This window comes from Camelina sativa, chromosome 9, assembly GCF_030686135.1.
Source record: "Camelina sativa cultivar CO46 ecotype springtype chromosome 9, ASM3068613v1".
NCBI classification, from domain to species: Eukaryota; Viridiplantae; Streptophyta; class Magnoliopsida; order Brassicales; family Brassicaceae; genus Camelina; species Camelina sativa.
This window is the reverse complement of record NC_141888.1, coordinates 8532895-8551082: the sequence shown is the minus strand read 5'-3', so window position 1 is coordinate 8551082 and position 18188 is coordinate 8532895. Positions and strand designations below refer to the sequence as shown.

The following is an 18188-nucleotide window of genomic DNA, read 5'->3' as shown; positions in this document are numbered from 1 at the left end:
AACATGAAATATTTAGGAATGGATTAGGTAAAGACTGAATGGTATTTAGGAAGGGTTGAGGTAAAAAAACACATACACTCCACAAAGAAACACTCACCACACACACAATAGAGATTAAAAAACACATTTATTTAAAAATTATAATATTCAGGAAGGACTCCTTGAATCTCAGGATATCCTTCATGAAACTGTCTTATGAATATCAGTATGCTATGAAGTATACATCTGTAGAGTGTTCCTGGATAAATCTAGTAACAATTGTAAAAAATCAAATGCATAAAAATCATCATATTGGAAATCTGCAAGTACTTTTATTATGTCCTTCATTACCACATCTGCTGCACTTATGATTTTGAGATTTAGAACCTGGTACACCAAACTCTCCAACTGATCTCTTTCTCTTCTTTGGCGGTCTCCCACTCTTTATCCTAGTTTGTGGTGGAGCACAGAAGTATTCAGCTACTACATCTGGAAATACCCAATTCTTCACATCTCCACTTGGATGAATGCTCTCAGCATATGCTTTAGCCCAAATATCTGTCAAATAGAAATGATCAACCAGTTTGTATTCATCCATGTTTGTACGCTTTGCAGCAACAATGGCGTGAATGCAAGGAATCCTTTCAATGTCAAAGAAACCTCAGGTACAAGTCTTGTTCTTTAGGTGAACAACAAACTTATTCCTATCATCTTTGACCTCAAACTCATGTTGATCCACTTGAAAAACATCTAGTTTCATTGCCTTACTGAAGCTTAATATTATCTTATCTGTAAAATTTGGTGTAGCACGCTTGTTGTGTTTGGCAGCTTTTTCCCTTCGCTCATGAAACCATGTTGTAAGGGTTATCCTGATTGTCTCAAGAAGTGAAATCACTGGCAGCTCCCGAGGATCCTTTAACATAGAATTCAATGACTCAGCAATGTTGGTTGTCATAATATTGTAGCGGTTAGATGGTGCATAACAACGAGCCCACTTCCTGAAATCAGCTTCTTCTAAATACTTGGCCAGTTTTGGATTAGAATTCTGTATATCCCTAAAAGCACCTTCAAACTCATGAAACGTAAAAGCATTAACTGCTGATTCGACAAGAGGCAAGAAGCTTTTACTCTTGAACTTTACTTTGATGTTGTTTTTGAGATGAAAATTGCAAATGCCTTGATGGGATGCTGGATACAATTATGAGATTGCTTTTTCAATGGATGAAACACGGTTAGAAACAAATACCAAATCTGGTGCATCAGGGATGATAGTGAGCAAACACCTGAAGAACCAATTCCATGCAATATCATTTTCTGAATCAACAATGGCAAATGCTATCGGGTATAAGTGATAATCTCCATCTTGTGCAGTAGCTGCTAGCAAAGTTCCCTTATACTTTCCTTTTAGGAATGTACCATCAACAGCAATCACTCTTCTCATTAAAGAAAAACCTCTAATCGACTGGCCAAATGAGATGAATGCGTATTTGAAATTCTTCATAGGATCCAACTCAAGATAAGCAAATGTTCCTGGATTTTTTTCCCTTGCCATGTACAACCATTTCCCTAGATGTAAATAACTGTCCTCAGCAGTGCCTCTAACAAAATTATGACCTTCCTCTTTTGCTCTCCAGGCTTTTTTGTATGGTATGTATACTCCATGATCTTTTCTGGCCAACTCCATAATCTGTTTTGGTTTGAGACCAACTTTCTTTTCTCCATAGTTGTTGCAGTAAAAACTCCCAAGCAACTTTGCAGTTGCTTGTCTATGGTTGGCATTCCTGTGGGTTGTGTCACAATTGTGTTCATGACAATACTTCTTCACCACAAAGAATTCAGATGATTTTAGCCTAGTCGCACGCAATTGCCAACTGCATTTATCATCAACACATCCCAAAATAACTCTCGTTTTGTTTGACCATCGAACTCTGAACTCAAACCTCCATTCAAGTACCCAGTTTCTCATCTTGAACATCAACTCTTCCTTGTTCTTGAAATATCTGTCCACATATATATCATCAGCCCCTCGAGTTGAATGTGAACCTACCATAGATATAGGAGAGAGATCTGGAGCAGGAACCAAATTCTCTAAAAAAGATCCTATTCCTTTTTCAGCTGTTGAGATTTCTATATCATTATGTGTCGTAGAAACATCACTTCCAATAGACCGATTAAGTTCCTAGAAAAATAAAAAGATTAGTAAATGAAAAGTAACATTTGCAAGTAACTATAGCTTTATACTTGAACCGTTCCTAAGTAGTTCATCCTAAAAATTCTTGATATTCATCATGTTCTGTGATTTAGGAAGGGGTTCCTAAACATATATGAATCTTGTCTAAAAACTTATATTAAGGAATCTAACCTTGTGTGTTTCATGTGCAGTCATATGTGAACTTCCTGCAGAGATCAGAATAGGATCTCGATCAGCAGGCAAGGCAAATGAATTATTGTTCTTTGCTTTTTCAGCGGTTGAACATGTATCACCAAGTGGCTTAGAAACTGAGATATCACTACCAAATGATTGATCAAATTCCTACAAGAAGAATTAAGTTAAAAACTATGAAGAATTAAGTATAAGAAAGTTACAGTGAAAACAAAAGTAAAAGTCATGTACTTACCGATACACACAAACGTCCTATCTCAGGATTTTCTTGTATCTTCCTGATAAAAGTGCAGACTTGGCGGTCATTGCGAATGAAGATAGGAGGAGAATCTTCTACAATTAATTTCATCTTTGGAAGTTCATAGCTGAGTGAAATCTCTTTAACTAGACCATCAAGTCCGAAATCTTCAAAAACAATCTTCATTAAATCCTTGTAAGTGATATTCTCAGAAACTTCACAAAGGCATCCACCTTTGTTTGTATCAACGAAGAATCTCCAATGAAGCTTGTCATTAATTTTTCACTCACCAAAGACAGAGTATATCTCCAACATTCTACAATCAAGCCAACAAAACCAAAATCACAGAACAAAAAAACTACCGAATCTGCTAATTCATCTATATAGAGCCATAAGTCGCAATTTCTTCCTTAATTCAAAGAACTTAACAATTTCAAACTCTGAAATTAATGATTGAAGATATCGATTGAAGAAGAAGAAAGATAACCCAACAATTTCAAACTCTGAAATCAATGATTGAAGCTATCGATCGAAGAAGAAGAAAGATAACCCAACAATTTCAAACTCTAAAAACGAAGAAGAAGAAAGAAAAATTGAAAGATAAGGCAACGGATTTAGTACCTAATTGAAGCTTCACGGGAAAATCTGAGATCAGAAATGAAGATCTCTGATCGGAAAATTCATGAAGCTTCGCCGGAGAGAAATGTAAGAGAGATCTTCAAACTCTGAAATCAATGATTGAAGCTATCGATCGAAGAAGAAGAAGAAAGATAACCCAACAATTTCAAACTCTAACGGATTTAGTACCTGAAGCTTCACGGGAAAATCTGAGATCAGAAATGAAGATCTCTGATCGAAAAATTCATCAAGCTTCGCCGGAGAGAAATGTAAGAGAACGGGTTTTGATTTTTTTGAATTTTTTAAAATAAGAATATATCTCTCTATTAATTACTCAGTATGCTAGTTTTGGAACATTTCAGCATGTGTACTAGTTTTGGAACAAAAACCCAAATGTGTGCCATTCTAGAGTATTTTTCTTAATATTAAGAATATTGCTAGATAAAATATAGGTATATATACCTTATTATTATTTGCCCCAAAAAAAACTTTATTATTATTTAGATATATTGACAAGGATATCACTTCGTCTAGTGCTCTATTTCATGCTACTATTTAATTGCTTAACATATTCTGATCCTTTTTTATTTATTCTTTGGTCAAACTTCTTAAAAAAAAAAAAAAACGCTTTCATTTATAGAAGAAGTAAATATATTTATGTAAAAACAATTCTACCAAAATCCCAAATATTATGCATATTCCCAATAACAAACTCTTAAATTTCCACCAAAATTCTAGAAGACTCTTTTTTTCACTAAACCAAAAACACTCTTTTAATCACCAATTTCCTTTGATGACTAATTTTGTGACTTGACCAACTGTCATAAACTAGTGCAAGTTCGTGTGATTTCTCACGGTTCATCAAGCTCGTCGTCTCTCCTTATTTTTCTCCGGTTCGATCTCTTTTATTCTCAATTTTTCTTTGTTACACCACAAAGCTTTTGAAGTTTTTGTCCATGCATAGTCCTCTAATTTTCGAAATCTCTTTTTAAAATTGTTTTAACTCATAATTTTTGCGGTAGCAATTTAATTGGGATGATTAGGGAAAAAATACAAATCCTAAAGAAAATATCAAAATTACAAACAAGGCAGTCTATATATGTTTTAGGCTGAGTCTTTTTCGATTCCAGGGAATAAAGTTTATGTTTGAGGGTTAAAAGTTTAGGCTTAGGTTAGAGTCTACAATTTGCACACAAAAAAAAAGGTTAGAGTCTACAATATAGGTTTAAGGTGTGTGATATTATATTTTAATTGAGCGTTGATGGTTTAAATTATTGAATTGTTTCCTGGTTTTGATCTAAAACCCAGACTGTTATATTATCATATACCTTTGTTTTTTTTAACAAACGATGGAAAAAGCTAAAAAACTAATTAGTTGGCATTGAATCCCTATCGTATTGGACATTTATTTATCATCACTTTAAAAACTAAACACCGAAAAGTTTCCTCTTACTTGCAAATGTGTATGATTCCACTCATTCCTCTTTCATGATCTCAATGCTATAATAGTTCTCACCACCAACTCTACAAGTTTGTTTAATTTTTTATGGTCCTAGTCCATTAGAGTTTCCACTTTTTTTTTTTTAATAATTTTATTGGGATTATTTTTGCTTATAAATAGTGTTGAACCTTTGTTTGTGAACTTCATCCTAGAGTTTAGGGATTTATCTTAGGAAAGAGAATATATTTTTTCTCAGGGGCTTTAGCTCTATTTTGCTTTTTTACTAAGATAGTAAAAAGGTTTTGGGTTCTGAATTTGGTTCATAATTCTAACAAATTTCAAGGTACATTTTAGTTTTTCTAGAGCTTACCTTGGAGATGTCAAAATATTTCATGTCTTTTCTATGTGTAACTAACGATACCTTTAAATTTTGAGACTATAACCAAATTTTATTTTCTTTAGGTAAACAATTTAGAGTTTGCTTCCATGATTTTTGAGAAGTAATAAACTAAGCAAAGTTAGCAATATTATTATTGTGTATTTAGAAGTCACAATCAAATGATCAATAAACCACGCTTCTCTTGCTTTCGCTTTAAATTACTCAACCATATTGTATTTCTTTCTTCTCTTCTTTCCCGCAATATCTACTCTCTTTTTTTTTCCTCCATAAAGATGTAAATTATTATTATTTTCAATAATTTTTCTCTTAAAGTAGTTAGAAACAAAAACATAATTACTTTGATGATCATAGTTCTTCATTTTTAATTTCTTATTAGACTTCATTAGCAATGGAAGAAGATAACGGCGAAAGACAACGTGACAACGTCGGAAGTTCCTCTTTCTTTAAGACATGTTTCAACGCACTCAATGCTCTTTCAGGTGAATATTTCATATGTGGTTTCAATTCACACTTATTTTGTTTAGTTGTCTTTCTGACATAATAATTAGTTGATACCACTTATTATGATATTCAATGGCTTTAGGAGTTGGGATATTGTCGGTACCATATTCACTTGCTCGTGGAGGATGGTTGAGTCTTTCACTTCTGTTACTCCTAGCCGCAACCGCCTTCTACACATCCTTGCTCATTACAAAATGTATGAATGCGGACCGCAACATCAAAACATATCCGGACATTGGAGAACGCGCATTTGGTAGACCAGGGAGAATCATTGTGTCACTCTTCATGCACCTAGAACTCTATCTAGTCACCACAGGTTTCTTGATCCTCGAGGGAGATAATCTTCACAATCTTTTCCCCGGATTTAACATAAAAATGATCGGATTGAGATTGAATGGCAAACAAGCGTTCATGGCCACTGTCTCACTCGTTATCATGCCGACTCTATGGTGGGATAATCTTAGCGTCTTGTCTTATGTTTCTATGAGTGGGGTTTTAGCTACGACTGTGACTCTTGGATCAATATCGTGGGTTGGAGCATTTGATGGAATTGGGTTTCATCAAAAGGGAAAGTTGATTAATTGGAGTGGGATCCCTACAGCTTTGAGCTTATATGCTTTTTGCTATGGTGCGCATCCAGTTTTGCCCACTTTGTATTCTTCTATGAAAAGCAAACATCAGTTCAACAATGTAAGTCGTTTCTACACTAACCAACAAATACATTTTGCTATGGTTTACCTAGGCCTACAACAATCGTTATTCCCCCGTCTAGATTGTTTCGGTTTATATAGGTTTTTGTTGATTTGGATTTGATTCGGTTTGGATAAATAAAAAATAAGTAAATATCTTAGTATATTTAAATGTATATTTTCTTCATATTTAATAGAAATTAAATATTAATTTTTAATTACATCCCTTGATTTAGCTAATCTAGTTTGTTTGCATAAAACTTGGGTATGGTTTTGTTAGGAGGGGTTATTGGTTTAGGATTTAGAAAGAATTTTAATGACTTTAAAAGTTATGTAAAATATGTTGTTATTCAATCAAGACTTTTTAAAACTCTTTAAAAATTTGGTGTTATTGGTTGTGGATTTATAAAAATTTATCTAAAATCTTGATAAATCTAGTGTTATTGGATTAAGAGTCTTATAAAGTCATGAAAAGTTTTATGTTATTCAATCAAAACAAAAGAATCTTGGATTGTTAATGAATTCAAATTTTGTGTTATTGGTTTAGGATTTTATATCATTTCCTTCATAACAAAAGTCATGAAAACCCTTTCATCAAATAGAAAGATTTTAAAAGATTTTATGAAAGATTTTACAAGATTAGGAAACACAAATCAGCAAGATTTAAAATAACTTCCTAAACAATCTCTTATAAAATCTTTCATTTTTACTTTCTAATTTTCTATGATTTTAAAAGTCAGCAAGATTTTTAAAAACACAAAGTCATTAAAATTCTTTCTAAATCCTAAACCAATACCTCTCCCTTAATTCGGTATCGAATCAGGTTTGGTTCGGGTTCGGGTCCTTTAATTTCACCATTTTCTTTTTTTCTTTTTGGCCTGCAGGTCCTACTTGTGTGTTTTATGTTATGCACCATAGGATACACCTCAATGGCGGTATTGGGCTACTTGATGTATGGATCACAAACATTATCACAAATAACACTGAATCTTCCAGTTCATAAGACGAGTTCGAAGGTGGCTATATACACAACCCTAGTAAACCCTGTAGCCAAATACGCATTGATGATCACACCAACGGTGAACACCATAAAAGATTGGTTTCCTTCGAGTTACGCCAAAAAGACATACTTGCATCTCCTGATCAGCACGTTTTTCATAATAAGTAGCGTCTTCATCGCCGAGACACTTCCCTTTTTCGGCTATATGATGTCGCTGGTTGGAGCGTTACTGAGCGTCACGGTTTCCATACTTCTGCCTTGTTTGTGTTACTTGAAGATCTCTGGAAATTACAAGAAGATTGGGTTTGAGACTATAATGTTGTGTGGAATGGTGGTGTTGAGTGTTTTTGTTGGAGTTTTAGGTACTTACATTGCTATCAGAGAAATAATTGGAAGTGTATAATAAAACAAATTAAAATATTAACACTATAATTGATTAGTAGTTTGATCCAAGCTAACAGAAGTAGCATGCCTAAATCAAACTATTCCACCAATTAACACTATTCAAATGATATTTAAAATATTCATTCTAATAAACTGGGTTAACTATTGAGTGGGTACTTGATCATAATATAAATTAAGCAGCAAATATAAAGTGGGTGAAAAGAGAAGAGTGACTCATTTGATCATTAAAGTTTAAAAATAGGGATCTAATTTCTCAGCTATTCATCAAAAAAAATTTCATTATTGCCAACTTTATCAAAATCAAATCAAAAACCAAAGAGGAAGAAGAAGATGAGTAGCTCTGATCCACCACCACCATCATCTCACAACGTCTTCGTCTACGGTAGCATTCTAGAACCCGCCGTCGCCGCCGTGATCCTTGATCGCACCGCCGATACTGTCCCCGCCGTTCTCCATGGCTAGTACGCTCTCTCTCTTCCTTTCTCTCTCTGTCTCTCTATGATGGTTTTTAATTTCTGGGTTGTATATTTTAACAGTCATAGGTATAAACTCAAAGGTCTTCCATATCCATGTATTGTACCTTTTGAATCTGGAAAAGTCAACGGAAAGGTTTGATTTTTTTTTTTTTTTTTTTTTTTTTTTTTTTTTCTGATTTTGATGTATGAATTTGGGTTTAGTTTTTTAATCGAATTGGGTATGTTGTGGTGAAGGTGATAACTGGAGTATCCGTTGCTGAGTTAAACAATTTTGATGTGATTGAAGGTGTTGATTATGAGAGAGTTACTGTTCAAGTTGTAAGAGTGGTAAGTGTGTGTGTGTGTGTTTTGGTTTCAGATCTTTTGTTTTGTTTTTGATTACAATGTGAGATGTAAATTTGTGACTTTGCAGGACAATGGTGAGAAGATGAAGGTTGAAACTTATGTTTGGGTTAATAAAGATGATCCTAGAATGTATGGAGAATGGGATTACGAGGTTTGTTATTTCGTAATTGGGTCAACTATAGTGGCTAAATCATACTGGAATCGTAGTTGTAGATGGTTGATGTTGGGATGGTTGTGTGATGTGTTTGTTAGGAATGGAGAGTGGTTCACGCGGAGAAGTTCGTGGAGACGTTTAAGAAAGTATTGGAATGGAACAAGAATCCAAATGGCAAGAGTAGAGAAGAGGCTATAGGGCCATTGGTGTTGTCTCAGGATTGATTTGATTGTTTGTTTTATGAGCTGAAACATCATTTGTTATTTATCTACTACTCTTGGAAGGAGAAGAGTGAATAACTGTTATGAGTGTTTTTGAAATTATGTGTTTTGTGTGTTGTTGTTACTTCTATGTGATTTTTGTTTGTGTTATTATTATGAATCTCTTGTTGGTACGTTCTGGTTTCTGAAATTTTCGAATCTTGAATCCGACTAGTTAGTCAATACAATATATGTTTAAAAGTTTCTTTTTCTTTTCTGGTTTTAATGTAAAGTAAAAAAAAAAAAAAAAAAGTAATTGAAAAAATATTTGACAACTGTGGGATTTGAACCAGAGCCTAAATCTGGCGCCTTAGACCACTCGGCCAAATTGTCATTTGTTAAATATAGTATAAGTTAACATTTATATCTATGACGATATAACAAAAATTTAATATCTTAAAAATTTAGGAGAAACGAAAAAAACATATATTTTACGGGGTTTTTTTCTCTCTCTATTATGAGGATGTATATGTTAAACATCTATAGTAGAAAAATATGATTTAAATTTTATAGAATAATATCAGAAAGAAAAATATAGAATTTTCACTATTCCACAAATGAAATTAAAAGAAAATGTAACCAATCTTTTGTATATAAGGAAAAAACATGTAAGAAAAATTGTAGAAACGAAAGAGGATATATAAGCAAATGGGCATGGAGCACTCCACTAAATAGTTTACAGAGATATACACCAACTCGTCTAATAGTTTCAACAACAACAAAAGCATATGCTCCTTCCACTACAAGAAAACATAGTTTTAGTGACGCCAGAATTCGCCACTAGATCGTTGCAAATGAGATATAACAACGTTTTTGTGACGACTAACTAAACGTTGCTACTAGCTCGTCACAAATAATGATTCGTCACAATATCGTCACGATTATTGTGACTTCTCAAAATCATCGCTAAATAGAGACAGAGTAGGCGTTTAAATTAAATGTTAAATAAAAGAAATTATATTTAGAATTGTTTTATTACTACAAAATATACTAATCACGTAAGTTAATATCACTTGAGATCCGTGTTTGCCGCTTAAACCGCAGCACGATCGAACTCCGACTGGAACCGGATCCATTGGTTGAGTACGGCGTCCGTCGTCGCTGTAACACTGCTGCTACGTTAGAATGGGCTTCTCGCATGGTGAGCATCTCAGATTGTGCCTCTTGCAATTGTGCCCTCAACTGAGCTGAGTCTTCTCCAAATAGCCAAAGGAACATCTCGAATAGACCCGACCCCATAGATGCGGTTCTTCTTCTTCGATGAAAACTGCAAACTATAAATCATCATTACTTTAACATAAATAAATCACATTTAAATAAAAAATAAAGAAATAATTAAAAGATATACGTTTGATTTGGCTAAGTAAGAGACTAAGAGAGGCTTCATAGGGAGAGAAACGAGGGAGTGAGAGAGATAATTGTATAAACAAGCAATAATGGAGAGAAACAAGCTTATTTATAGGAGAGTTACGGTTCGTCACAAAAAAGACACAACTCTCTCACCTTAAAAGCGGCCAATGGGAAAAAAGTAAATGTTGTGATGTTTTTGTAACGATACGTTACTAATTCGTCGTAACAATTTTGCTTTCCCGCCAGTGAGAAATTTTGATGTTTTTCGTTAGTGAGGAATTAGCAACGAATCGTCACAAAAACGTTGTAAACGTACGTGAAATATTTTGCTTTGCCGCTGGAGGGAAACTTGAATTTTTTTACTTAGTGACGACCTAGTTACGTTTTCTTCAAGAAAATTTCACTACTCTTTAAATACATTTATGGGTCTGAGAAAGGTTGTTCCGCATTAGTGATGAATTAGCGACGACATGTTGTGACGCTACGTCAAAAAAAACTCTTTGTGAAGAACTAGCTAGTAGCGACAACCTGTTGTGACTACCTAGAGACAAACCGTTGTGACGACGTTGCGACGCCACGTACAATACAAACCTTTGTGACGAACTAGCTAGGGACAACCTGTTGTGAGAAATTTGTGACGCCATGTACACTAAAAACCTCTTGAAGAACTAGCTAGTAGCAATAACCTGTTGTGACGAACTAGCGACAACCTGTTGTGACGAACTAGCGACAACCTGTTGTGACAACTTTGTGACGCCAAAGTACACTACAACAGATACGTGTTTAACCACTTTCCCACTGAAGTTGTTCATCGCAAGTATGTAGCAAATAGTATCTATTTAGCAACGACTGAAAGATTCGATGATAGTTCGCCACAATATCGACTTTATCATACCACGATTTAGTGACGACCACGTTCGTCACAAAATGGCGACGTATTTATGTCGAATTGTGTCTTCATTGCTAAGTCGACGCGATTATGTTATTACTTTGCGACGGCGGTAATCCGTCACTAAAATTCGTCACTAATAAACTGTTTTTTTGTAGTGTCCTATTTACTTCATAGATGCACTCATCCAGCTTGGTGGCTCATGTTGGTGACCACTTTTGAAAAATATTTGAGGGATTAAAAAATATATATACAAATTTTTTTAAAAAAAATATAGAAAAAGAAAAGTCTAAGTCGTAAATTTCTTTTACAATTATTTATTCCTCTATTCTAGAAAATATAGATTAATCTCGGAAAGCAAAAGTAATATGTGATCAAATATTTTGTTATCATTGTCAAGTTTCTAAAATTTGACAAAAAAAATATCAAATCCAAGTCTGAATAGTTTGAAATCTATCTTTCTAATTTTGAGAATTTAACATAGGTAAACCGCACAGCTTTTTTATAAAGTAACTTAAAGAGATAATTGGTAAAATTGTATATATCTTTGAATTTGTAGAATTTATTTGTAACTTTTAGAGATAAATGGTAAAATTGTAAGAAAAAATGGTACTAGTATGTTTGTAGAGGAGAAATTTTGGCCAAGAAAATAGTCTAAGAAGGTAGGCTTTTACATTAAGAGAAAAGTCAAATCAGGTTGGCCAAAAAATTAGTTAAGAAGTCGAATAGTCTCAAGAGTATGAATTATAAAATACCATTCTAATTAACTAAAGTAACTAAGTAACTCATTCATCTGTCATCTTCCCACTGTTTCAAACAAACAAAATCAATATCCCACAGTGAAATCATAAAAAAGATGACTAGCTCCGATCAATCTCCATCGCATAACGTCTTTGTCTACGGCAGTTTCCAAGAACCAGCCGTCGTAGGTCTGATTCTTGAATGCACTCCAGTCATCGTCTCCGCTCAACTCCACGGCTAGTACGTCAACCTTCTCCGATTCTTATCTTCCTTTGTTTACTTCAAGTTTCTTCAAGGATTGGTTAAAATCTGATTTATGGGTTTTTTGGCAGTCACTTGTATAGACTCAAGGGTCGTTTGCATCCATGCATATCTCGTTGTGAGAATGGTGTAGTCAACGGAAAGGTTTTTTATTTTTCATCTCCTTCTTTTACAAGAACTTAGGGGTTTGAGTCAAGAAATTGGGCTTTTAGATCACAAAACCTGAAAAAATGGTTTGGATGTTTTGGTGTAGATACTAACTGGATTAACAGATGCTCACTTAGAGAATTTAGGTATGATTGAAGGAGATGATTATGTGACGAAGACTGTTGAAGTTGTTTTGACTGTAAGTTTCTACTTTAATCATCCTTGGAATTGTGTTACTATATGATGATCTTGAGATTGCTTAAATATTTAACTTTTATTTTTTTAATTCTTGATTTGATTCAGGACACTTGTGAGAAGATGGATGTGAAAACTTGTGTATGGGCAAACAAGGATGATCCTGATATGTATGGAGAATGGGATTTTGAGGTTCATTTGATAACTTCTTGCTTCATCAAAATTTAATGAGTACTTTTAAAAATGTTTTATTGCTTAAATGGTTTTGGTGAAATGTGTGTGGGTTTTGTTTGTAGGAATGGAAGCGGCTTCATATGGAGAAATTCATAGAGGCCTCGAATAAGTTTATGGAATGGAAGAAGAATCCGAATGGGAGAAGTAGGGAAGAGTTTGAGAAGTTTCTACTCGCAGATCCTTTGGCTTCGGCTTGAAGAATTTGGGTGCCTTTTATCTCATATTATGTGTATTGTTGTTTCCCATCTACTAGATACGTAGCAACCACTCTCATTTACTGCGAATACATATATCCGTCTCATTACAAAATACAATAAGAGGCTTTGTGAGTTGGGAGCACAAAGAAGATATGTATCTTATTTGTTTGTGAACATTGTGTTGTATTATCTTTCCTAAATGTCTATTGAGATAAAAGCATTTTTGTGTTTAGTGTTATACTGTAATCAGATAAATCACAATGCCTCTTATTGTCTCATTAATTATATATATCTACTTAAATAGTCATGAACTAATTTGTCTGTTGGCTGGAATAAAGTATCAAATTGAACTGAGCATCTTGTTCACGTAACGATTGATACATTTTTAAAGTCTAGTGTAAAAAGAGCGAAAACGTTTCAGGGATTAAGCGAAGTCTAGTGTATTTGTCCCAACGAGAACACCACTTGTGCAAATTCTTCAATCTTCATAGCCTGTGGGATGTATATGTTCAAAATCTGTTGTAGAGAAATATGATTTAAATTTTATTTATAATAATATGAGAAAGAGAAATACAGAATTTTCTCTATTCCACAATTGAAATTAAAAAAAAAATGCAAGATTAATTGGAGGCGCTGGCGAAACCTAATGCTTTTCTAGATTTGTTAACTAGTCTCAATTTTTTTCTCAACTCTATTGTAACTTTGTTTTTATATATTTTTTTTGTCAAGGTTGCTCTTGTGTAAGTGTCACTCTTTTGTAAAGCTTAAAACTTCATTATTAATGATATATACACATTAAGCCAAAGAAAAAAATAACAAAGAAAAATCAATTATTTACAAAGAAAAAATGACAAACAAAGAAATATTGTTGAAACAAAGTGGTAAGTCACCAATTTTTATTTTAAATATCCTCTATTCTAGAAAATATAGAATTTCGTGAATAAAATGAAAAAAAAAAAAAAAAAAAAAATTGTTATCATCTTCAATTTTGTAAATTTTGACAAATAAGAATCAAATGGAAGTTTTAAACAATTTAATAAGTCTATTTTTGTTTAATTTTCAAAATTCAATGTTAGGTAACCGTACAGATTTTCTATAAGAGAATTTTATGAGTTTAATTATCTTGAATTTGTAGAGTTTTATGTATTTCTTTTAGGACAAAAGAGTCAAAAGGATAGGCTTAATGTCAGTAAGACAAAAGTCAAGTAAGGTTGGCTTTAGTCCAGAGAATATAAAAGTACGACACTACCTAAGTAAACTCATTCAGCTACCATCTGCCTCTGATTCAAACAGACTCAGTGAAATCAGAAAGATGACTAGCTCCGATCAATCGCCATCGCACAACGTCTTCGTCTACGGCAGTTTCCAAGAACCAGCCGTCGTTGGTCTTATCCTCGAGTGCACTCCGATCATCGTCTCCGCTCAACTCCACGGCTAGTACGTCAACCTTCTCCGATTTTAATCTTCCTTTGTTTTACTTCGGTTTCTTCAAGATTGGTTAAAATCTGATTTATGGGTTTTGTGCAGTCACTTGTATAGACTCAAGGGTCGTTTGCATCCATGTATATCTCCTTGTGAGAATGGCGTTATCACCGGCAAGGTTTATGATTTTTCATCTCCTTCTTTTTCAAGAACTTATGGTTTTAGATTACAAAACCTGAAGAAATTGGATGTTTTGGTTGCAGATACTAACTGGATTAACAGATACTCAGTTAGAGAATTTAGATATGATTGAAGGAGATGATTATGTGAGGAAGACTGTCCAAGTTGTTTTGACTGTAAGTTTTCTACTTGTTATTGTGTTCCTTTTTTTTTTTTGACGATCTGTTATTGTGTTCCTTTTATGATCTTGAGATTGCTTAAAGATTTAAGCTTTTTTTTTTTTTTTTTAATTCTTGATTTTGGATTCAGGAGACTTGTGAGAAGATGAATGTGGAAACATATGTATGGGCAAACAAGGATGATCCTGATATGTATGGAGAATGGGATTTTGAGGTTGAAACCAAACTTCTTGCTTCATCAAAAGTTAAATGAGGTGTTGTTTTAAGGTTATATTGCTGGTTTTGGTGAAATGTTGTGTGGGTTTGTTTGGTAGGAGTGGAAGCAGCTTCATATGGAGAAATTCATAGAGGCGTCAAAGAAGTTTATGGAATGGAAGAAGAATCCTGATGGGAGAAGTCGGGAAGAGTTTGAGAAGTTTGTACTCGCAGATCCTCCCACCACCGCGGCTTGAAGAATCTTATCTTATATGTGTTGTTTCCCATCTCTATATATATGTAGTGATCAGTTTCATTTACTGCAAGAATAAATCAGTCTCATTATAAAGTTAATAAGAGGCTTTGTGAATTTGGGGTAGCATTAAGAAAATGTTTTGTATCTTATATCTGAAATACATAATGGATCAAACGACATGGCTTTCAAGTGCTGAGATGCTTCATCAGTCTGTCGACGAAACTATCTCTGGGAAGTCGTTCTATTTCCTCTTCAATCCCTGTAAACATATTCTTCAATCTAACAACACCGCCTTTGAGTTCTTTTTTGTCCACAATCACCATCCAAGGAATGCCAGATTCCATGGCCAGCTTCAAATGCTTTTCTTGTCTTTTGCTCACAAGGAACACTGCTTTTATGTTTGCATCCCAAAGCTGACTTACCAAATCTGCAGCTTCAGGTAACTCATTTTTCATCATGATGCTAACCAACACTTGTGTCTCTGTTGATCGAACCACCTGCTTTGTGCCAGAGTCCCAGTAGTTTCATTAGTTACAAAACAAACCAAAACATGTCAGAAGCATAAACACATATCAAAGTCTCTAAGTTTATACCTCCTTGTGAAGCTCTTCCAATATCGTAAACACCCTCTCAATACCAAGACTCACACCAACTGCTGGAACTTGCCTTGTCCCAAACATTCCAATAAGGTTATCATATCGCCCACCAGCCCCGATTGATCCGACCTTTAAGAAAAATCAAAACTTTCTTTGTTAGACTGTTCATCCCAAAAAAATAAAAAAATAAACATGTAACAACATACGTACCTCAGCTCCTTTGCAGACGGCTTCAAAGATGAAGCCAGTGTAGTAATCAAGACCTCTCGCAAGACTCAGATCAAATACTATTCTATTGATGCAATTCGATCTTTCAAGTGCTTCAAACAGAATACTCAAATCTTCAAGTGCTTCTTTTGATGATTCGTTACTTAACAGCTCACTCCCTTCTTGTCTTAGTTTCGACAACAGTTCCATAGGTTGTCCTCTTTCCTTTACAAAAGTACCGATTCTGTCTGCTGTCTCTGAAGACAAACCCTTCTCTTCCACCATTTCTTTCTTCACTTTCTCAAACGACTGCTTGTCTAACTTGTCAATACTCGAACAGATGGTTCTGTACTTTTCCGGTGGTACTCCACAAAGCTCCAAGATACCGTCAAGCAGCTTCCTGTGACTGAGCTTCACCTCATAATCACCAATTTGTAGTTCATCAAGAAGTTCAGTCAAGATCTTTACAACCTCGAAATCAGGTGCCATTCTTTCATAAAGACCGGCGATATCGAGATCGCATTGATAAAACTCTCGATATCTACCTTTAGATGGGTTATCCCTTCGGTATACTTTACCTATTTGGTATCTTTTGAATGATGATGTGATACCATTCATAGCCATATAACGTGCAAATGGAACAGTTAAGTCATATCTTAAAGAACAGAGCTCTCCTCCCTGAAGATATATATATAGATAAATTGTATAATGAGCAAAGAACAAGCATAGTCTGAGAATAATAATTCCGGGAATCGAAAAGAGTTTATACCTGGTCAGCGATGTCATAAATCAGCTTGGAGTCTTCTCCGTACTTTTGCGTAAGTGTCTCTCTCAATTCGAAAACAGGTGTATCAAGGGATGTAGCACCATGCCTCTTGAATACATTTTGTACAATTGAAAACGCTTTTTCTCGTACTGCCATCTGCTCTCTTGCGAAATCACGTGTTCCCTGTAATGAATCAAACATTTAAGTAAGGAAACTGATGTAACATGTTAGGACTAAGGAGGATTCTATATATATATTACCTTTGGGAGCTTTGGAAGTCTTCTAGTTTCGTTTTTTTTGGATTTACTTCTAGTTTCGTTACTTTGTACAATCTCCTTTATTTTAGCCAAGAAGCAAGCAAAGGCAGGATCCTTCGGGTGCAAAAGAGACACTACTTTCTCCACCTCCACCGATGTCTCAATCAGATCTTCACTGAACAATCTTTCCTTGATAAACTGGACAAGTATGCGTGTCCCTTTACCAAGGACAGGGACAGGTTTTGTCTTCTCCTCACCGTGAAGGGCGAAGAAAGAAGCCACAGCTTCGAAACCGAGAGTAGTATACAAAACTTCAAGAGACTCATACACAAGGCGAGCAAAGTTGACGTATTGCCCACGAAAAAGAGCAGTGTATGCTTCTTGGTGAGCATTCTGGTAGTCAGAAGAGCTCTTTCCTCGCAAAGTCGAGAATACCTTCCTCAAATCATCGTTTACAATAGACTCAAAAGATAGATTCAAGCGTGACATCGAACATTCTCTTAAGTAGTTAATAGCTACTGACAAAGACGACAATGATGTTCCCAAAACCTCATCAGCTCCTGCAGAGTTTTTTGCGGATTTCTTCACATCTTTAATGTCAGCACTAAAACTCTTCACAACGGAACGGAACTTCCCGTGGATTCTAGGGATCTTTGAAACCGCTTCGACTTGTTGTTTTCCAACGAGTTCAGATCCGTTTAGCAATACCTTCATGTCACCACAAACTGCAATGGCGTCTTTGTCCCCACACCCGTCTCCTGAATCCAACGAGCTAAAAGACATCACATCAGCCTTTGTAGCCTCGCAGCTCAAAGCAGCAACCGCATCCACAATCCGGAAAAGGACCGAACACTTTTTGTCGATCGCCGAACATATTCCCATCAATGCATCATACGAATTGTCTTCTCCGGCCAATTCCTCCGGGAGAGAGACTTTGCTTGCCATCTCTATCTCTATGCACACTGAAACCGGAAAAGATAAAGGACAAGTCCCTTCTCTTTGAATTTGAAGTTAGGGGATCACCTTGAAGAACTTGAACGAGAGTTTATTAGAGAATGATAATGTTTTTTTTTATTGATTGAATAAGCTTTGGCCGTACGTAATATCTAGGGTTCTCAAACACAAACCCTCGATAACTAAACCGGTTAATGAAAACCTACCATTGAACCGGGACTAATTATTAAATTAAACCAAAACCAAATTGCATAATAAGGGGGTTATTGGTTT

General features: G+C 34.8%; 5 protein-coding genes and 1 pseudogene across 7 annotated transcripts; 4 read left to right on the top strand and 2 right to left on the bottom strand.

The window, feature by feature from the left end:
* Window positions 1-110: 110 nt before the first annotated feature.
* LOC147937927 (uncharacterized) lies at window positions 111-2912 on the bottom strand (annotated as a pseudogene). Its single transcript, XR_015565895.1, has 3 exons — window positions 2598-2912; window positions 2342-2512; window positions 111-2158 (listed from the first exon to the last, which is right to left on the bottom strand). The product of XR_015565895.1 is annotated as an uncharacterized LOC147937927 (transcript).
* Window positions 2913-3942: 1030 nt separating this feature from the next.
* On the top strand, window positions 3943-7688 carry LOC104710737 (amino acid transporter AVT1I-like). Of its 2 annotated transcripts, none has more exons than XM_087463939.1 (4): window positions 3943-4111; window positions 5436-5538; window positions 5643-6250; window positions 7134-7688. In XM_087463939.1, exons 2-4 carry the CDS (start codon window positions 5448-5450, stop codon window positions 7650-7652), a joined length of 1218 nt encoding a protein of 405 aa, XP_087320065.1. In that variant the 5' UTR covers window positions 3943-4111; window positions 5436-5447; the 3' UTR covers window positions 7653-7688. The 2 variants fall into 2 exon arrangements, with proteins under 2 accessions (XP_087320065.1, XP_010425688.1); XM_010427386.2 differs by lacking the exon at window positions 3943-4111 and adding an exon at window positions 4760-5002.
* Window positions 7678-9023, top strand: LOC104710736 (protein AIG2 C-like). The gene is made up of 5 exons (XM_010427385.3): window positions 7678-8115; window positions 8191-8263; window positions 8365-8457; window positions 8543-8626; window positions 8728-9023. The coding sequence occupies exons 1-5, from the start codon at window positions 7985-7987 to the stop codon at window positions 8851-8853; spliced, it is 507 nt and encodes a 168-aa protein (XP_010425687.1). The 5' UTR covers window positions 7678-7984; the 3' UTR covers window positions 8854-9023.
* Window positions 9024-11869: 2846 nt separating this feature from the next.
* On the top strand, window positions 11870-13135 carry LOC104710735 (protein AIG2 A). Its single transcript, XM_010427384.3, has 5 exons — window positions 11870-12109; window positions 12202-12274; window positions 12384-12476; window positions 12581-12664; window positions 12769-13135. The coding sequence occupies exons 1-5, from the start codon at window positions 11985-11987 to the stop codon at window positions 12901-12903; spliced, it is 510 nt and encodes a 169-aa protein (XP_010425686.1). The 5' UTR covers window positions 11870-11984; the 3' UTR covers window positions 12904-13135.
* Window positions 13136-14014: 879 nt separating this feature from the next.
* LOC104790536 (protein AIG2 B) lies at window positions 14015-15324 on the top strand. Its single transcript, XM_087463940.1, has 5 exons — window positions 14015-14340; window positions 14431-14503; window positions 14589-14681; window positions 14815-14898; window positions 14999-15324. The coding sequence occupies exons 1-5, from the start codon at window positions 14087-14089 to the stop codon at window positions 15134-15136; spliced, it is 642 nt and encodes a 213-aa protein (XP_087320066.1). The 5' UTR covers window positions 14015-14086; the 3' UTR covers window positions 15137-15324.
* LOC104715116 (histidine--tRNA ligase, cytoplasmic-like) lies at window positions 15230-18058 on the bottom strand. The gene is made up of 5 exons (XM_010432558.3): window positions 16965-18058; window positions 16708-16887; window positions 15942-16616; window positions 15729-15860; window positions 15230-15632 (listed from the first exon to the last, which is right to left on the bottom strand). Exons 1-5 carry the CDS (start codon window positions 17904-17906, stop codon window positions 15321-15323), a joined length of 2241 nt encoding a protein of 746 aa, XP_010430860.2. The 5' UTR covers window positions 17907-18058; the 3' UTR covers window positions 15230-15320.
* Between the last annotated feature and the right edge of the window lie 130 nt (window positions 18059-18188).

What these genes read in the sequence shown, in the direction of transcription:
- LOC104710737 (XM_087463939.1), top strand. Translation starts at nt 5,448, where the DNA reads ATGGAAGAAGATAACGGCGAAAGACAACGTGACAACGTCGGAAGTTCC. An exon ending in CGCACTCAATGCTCTTTCAG is followed by an intron (nt 5,539 to 5,642) that starts GTGAATATTTCA and finishes CAATGGCTTTAG; the next exon opens with GAGTTGGGATATTGTCGGTA. An exon ending in GCAAACATCAGTTCAACAAT is followed by an intron (nt 6,251 to 7,133) that starts GTAAGTCGTTTC and finishes TTTGGCCTGCAG; the next exon opens with GTCCTACTTGTGTGTTTTAT.
- LOC104710736 (XM_010427385.3), top strand. Translation starts at nt 7,985, where the DNA reads ATGAGTAGCTCTGATCCACCACCACCATCATCTCACAACGTCTTCGTC. An exon ending in CTGGAAAAGTCAACGGAAAG is followed by an intron (nt 8,264 to 8,364) that starts GTTTGATTTTTT and finishes GTTGTGGTGAAG; the next exon opens with GTGATAACTGGAGTATCCGT. An exon ending in ATGGAGAATGGGATTACGAG is followed by an intron (nt 8,627 to 8,727) that starts GTTTGTTATTTC and finishes TGTGTTTGTTAG; the next exon opens with GAATGGAGAGTGGTTCACGC.
- LOC104710735 (XM_010427384.3), top strand. Translation starts at nt 11,985, where the DNA reads ATGACTAGCTCCGATCAATCTCCATCGCATAACGTCTTTGTCTACGGC. An exon ending in TCCGCTCAACTCCACGGCTA is followed by an intron (nt 12,110 to 12,201) that starts GTACGTCAACCT and finishes GTTTTTTGGCAG; the next exon opens with TCACTTGTATAGACTCAAGG. An exon ending in ATGGTGTAGTCAACGGAAAG is followed by an intron (nt 12,275 to 12,383) that starts GTTTTTTATTTT and finishes GTTTTGGTGTAG; the next exon opens with ATACTAACTGGATTAACAGA.
- LOC104790536 (XM_087463940.1), top strand. Translation starts at nt 14,087, where the DNA reads ATGTCAGTAAGACAAAAGTCAAGTAAGGTTGGCTTTAGTCCAGAGAAT. An exon ending in CTGTCCAAGTTGTTTTGACT is followed by an intron (nt 14,682 to 14,814) that starts GTAAGTTTTCTA and finishes TTTTGGATTCAG; the next exon opens with GAGACTTGTGAGAAGATGAA. An exon ending in ATGGAGAATGGGATTTTGAG is followed by an intron (nt 14,899 to 14,998) that starts GTTGAAACCAAA and finishes TTTGTTTGGTAG; the next exon opens with GAGTGGAAGCAGCTTCATAT.
- LOC104715116 (XM_010432558.3), bottom strand. Translation starts at nt 17,906, where the DNA reads ATGGCAAGCAAAGTCTCTCTCCCGGAGGAATTGGCCGGAGAAGACAAT. An exon ending in CCGTCTGCAAAGGAGCTGAG is followed by an intron (nt 15,861 to 15,941) that starts GTACGTATGTTG and finishes TTTTTCTTAAAG; the next exon opens with GTCGGATCAATCGGGGCTGG. An exon ending in TGGAAGAGCTTCACAAGGAG is followed by an intron (nt 15,633 to 15,728) that starts GTATAAACTTAG and finishes GGCACAAAGCAG; the next exon opens with GTGGTTCGATCAACAGAGAC.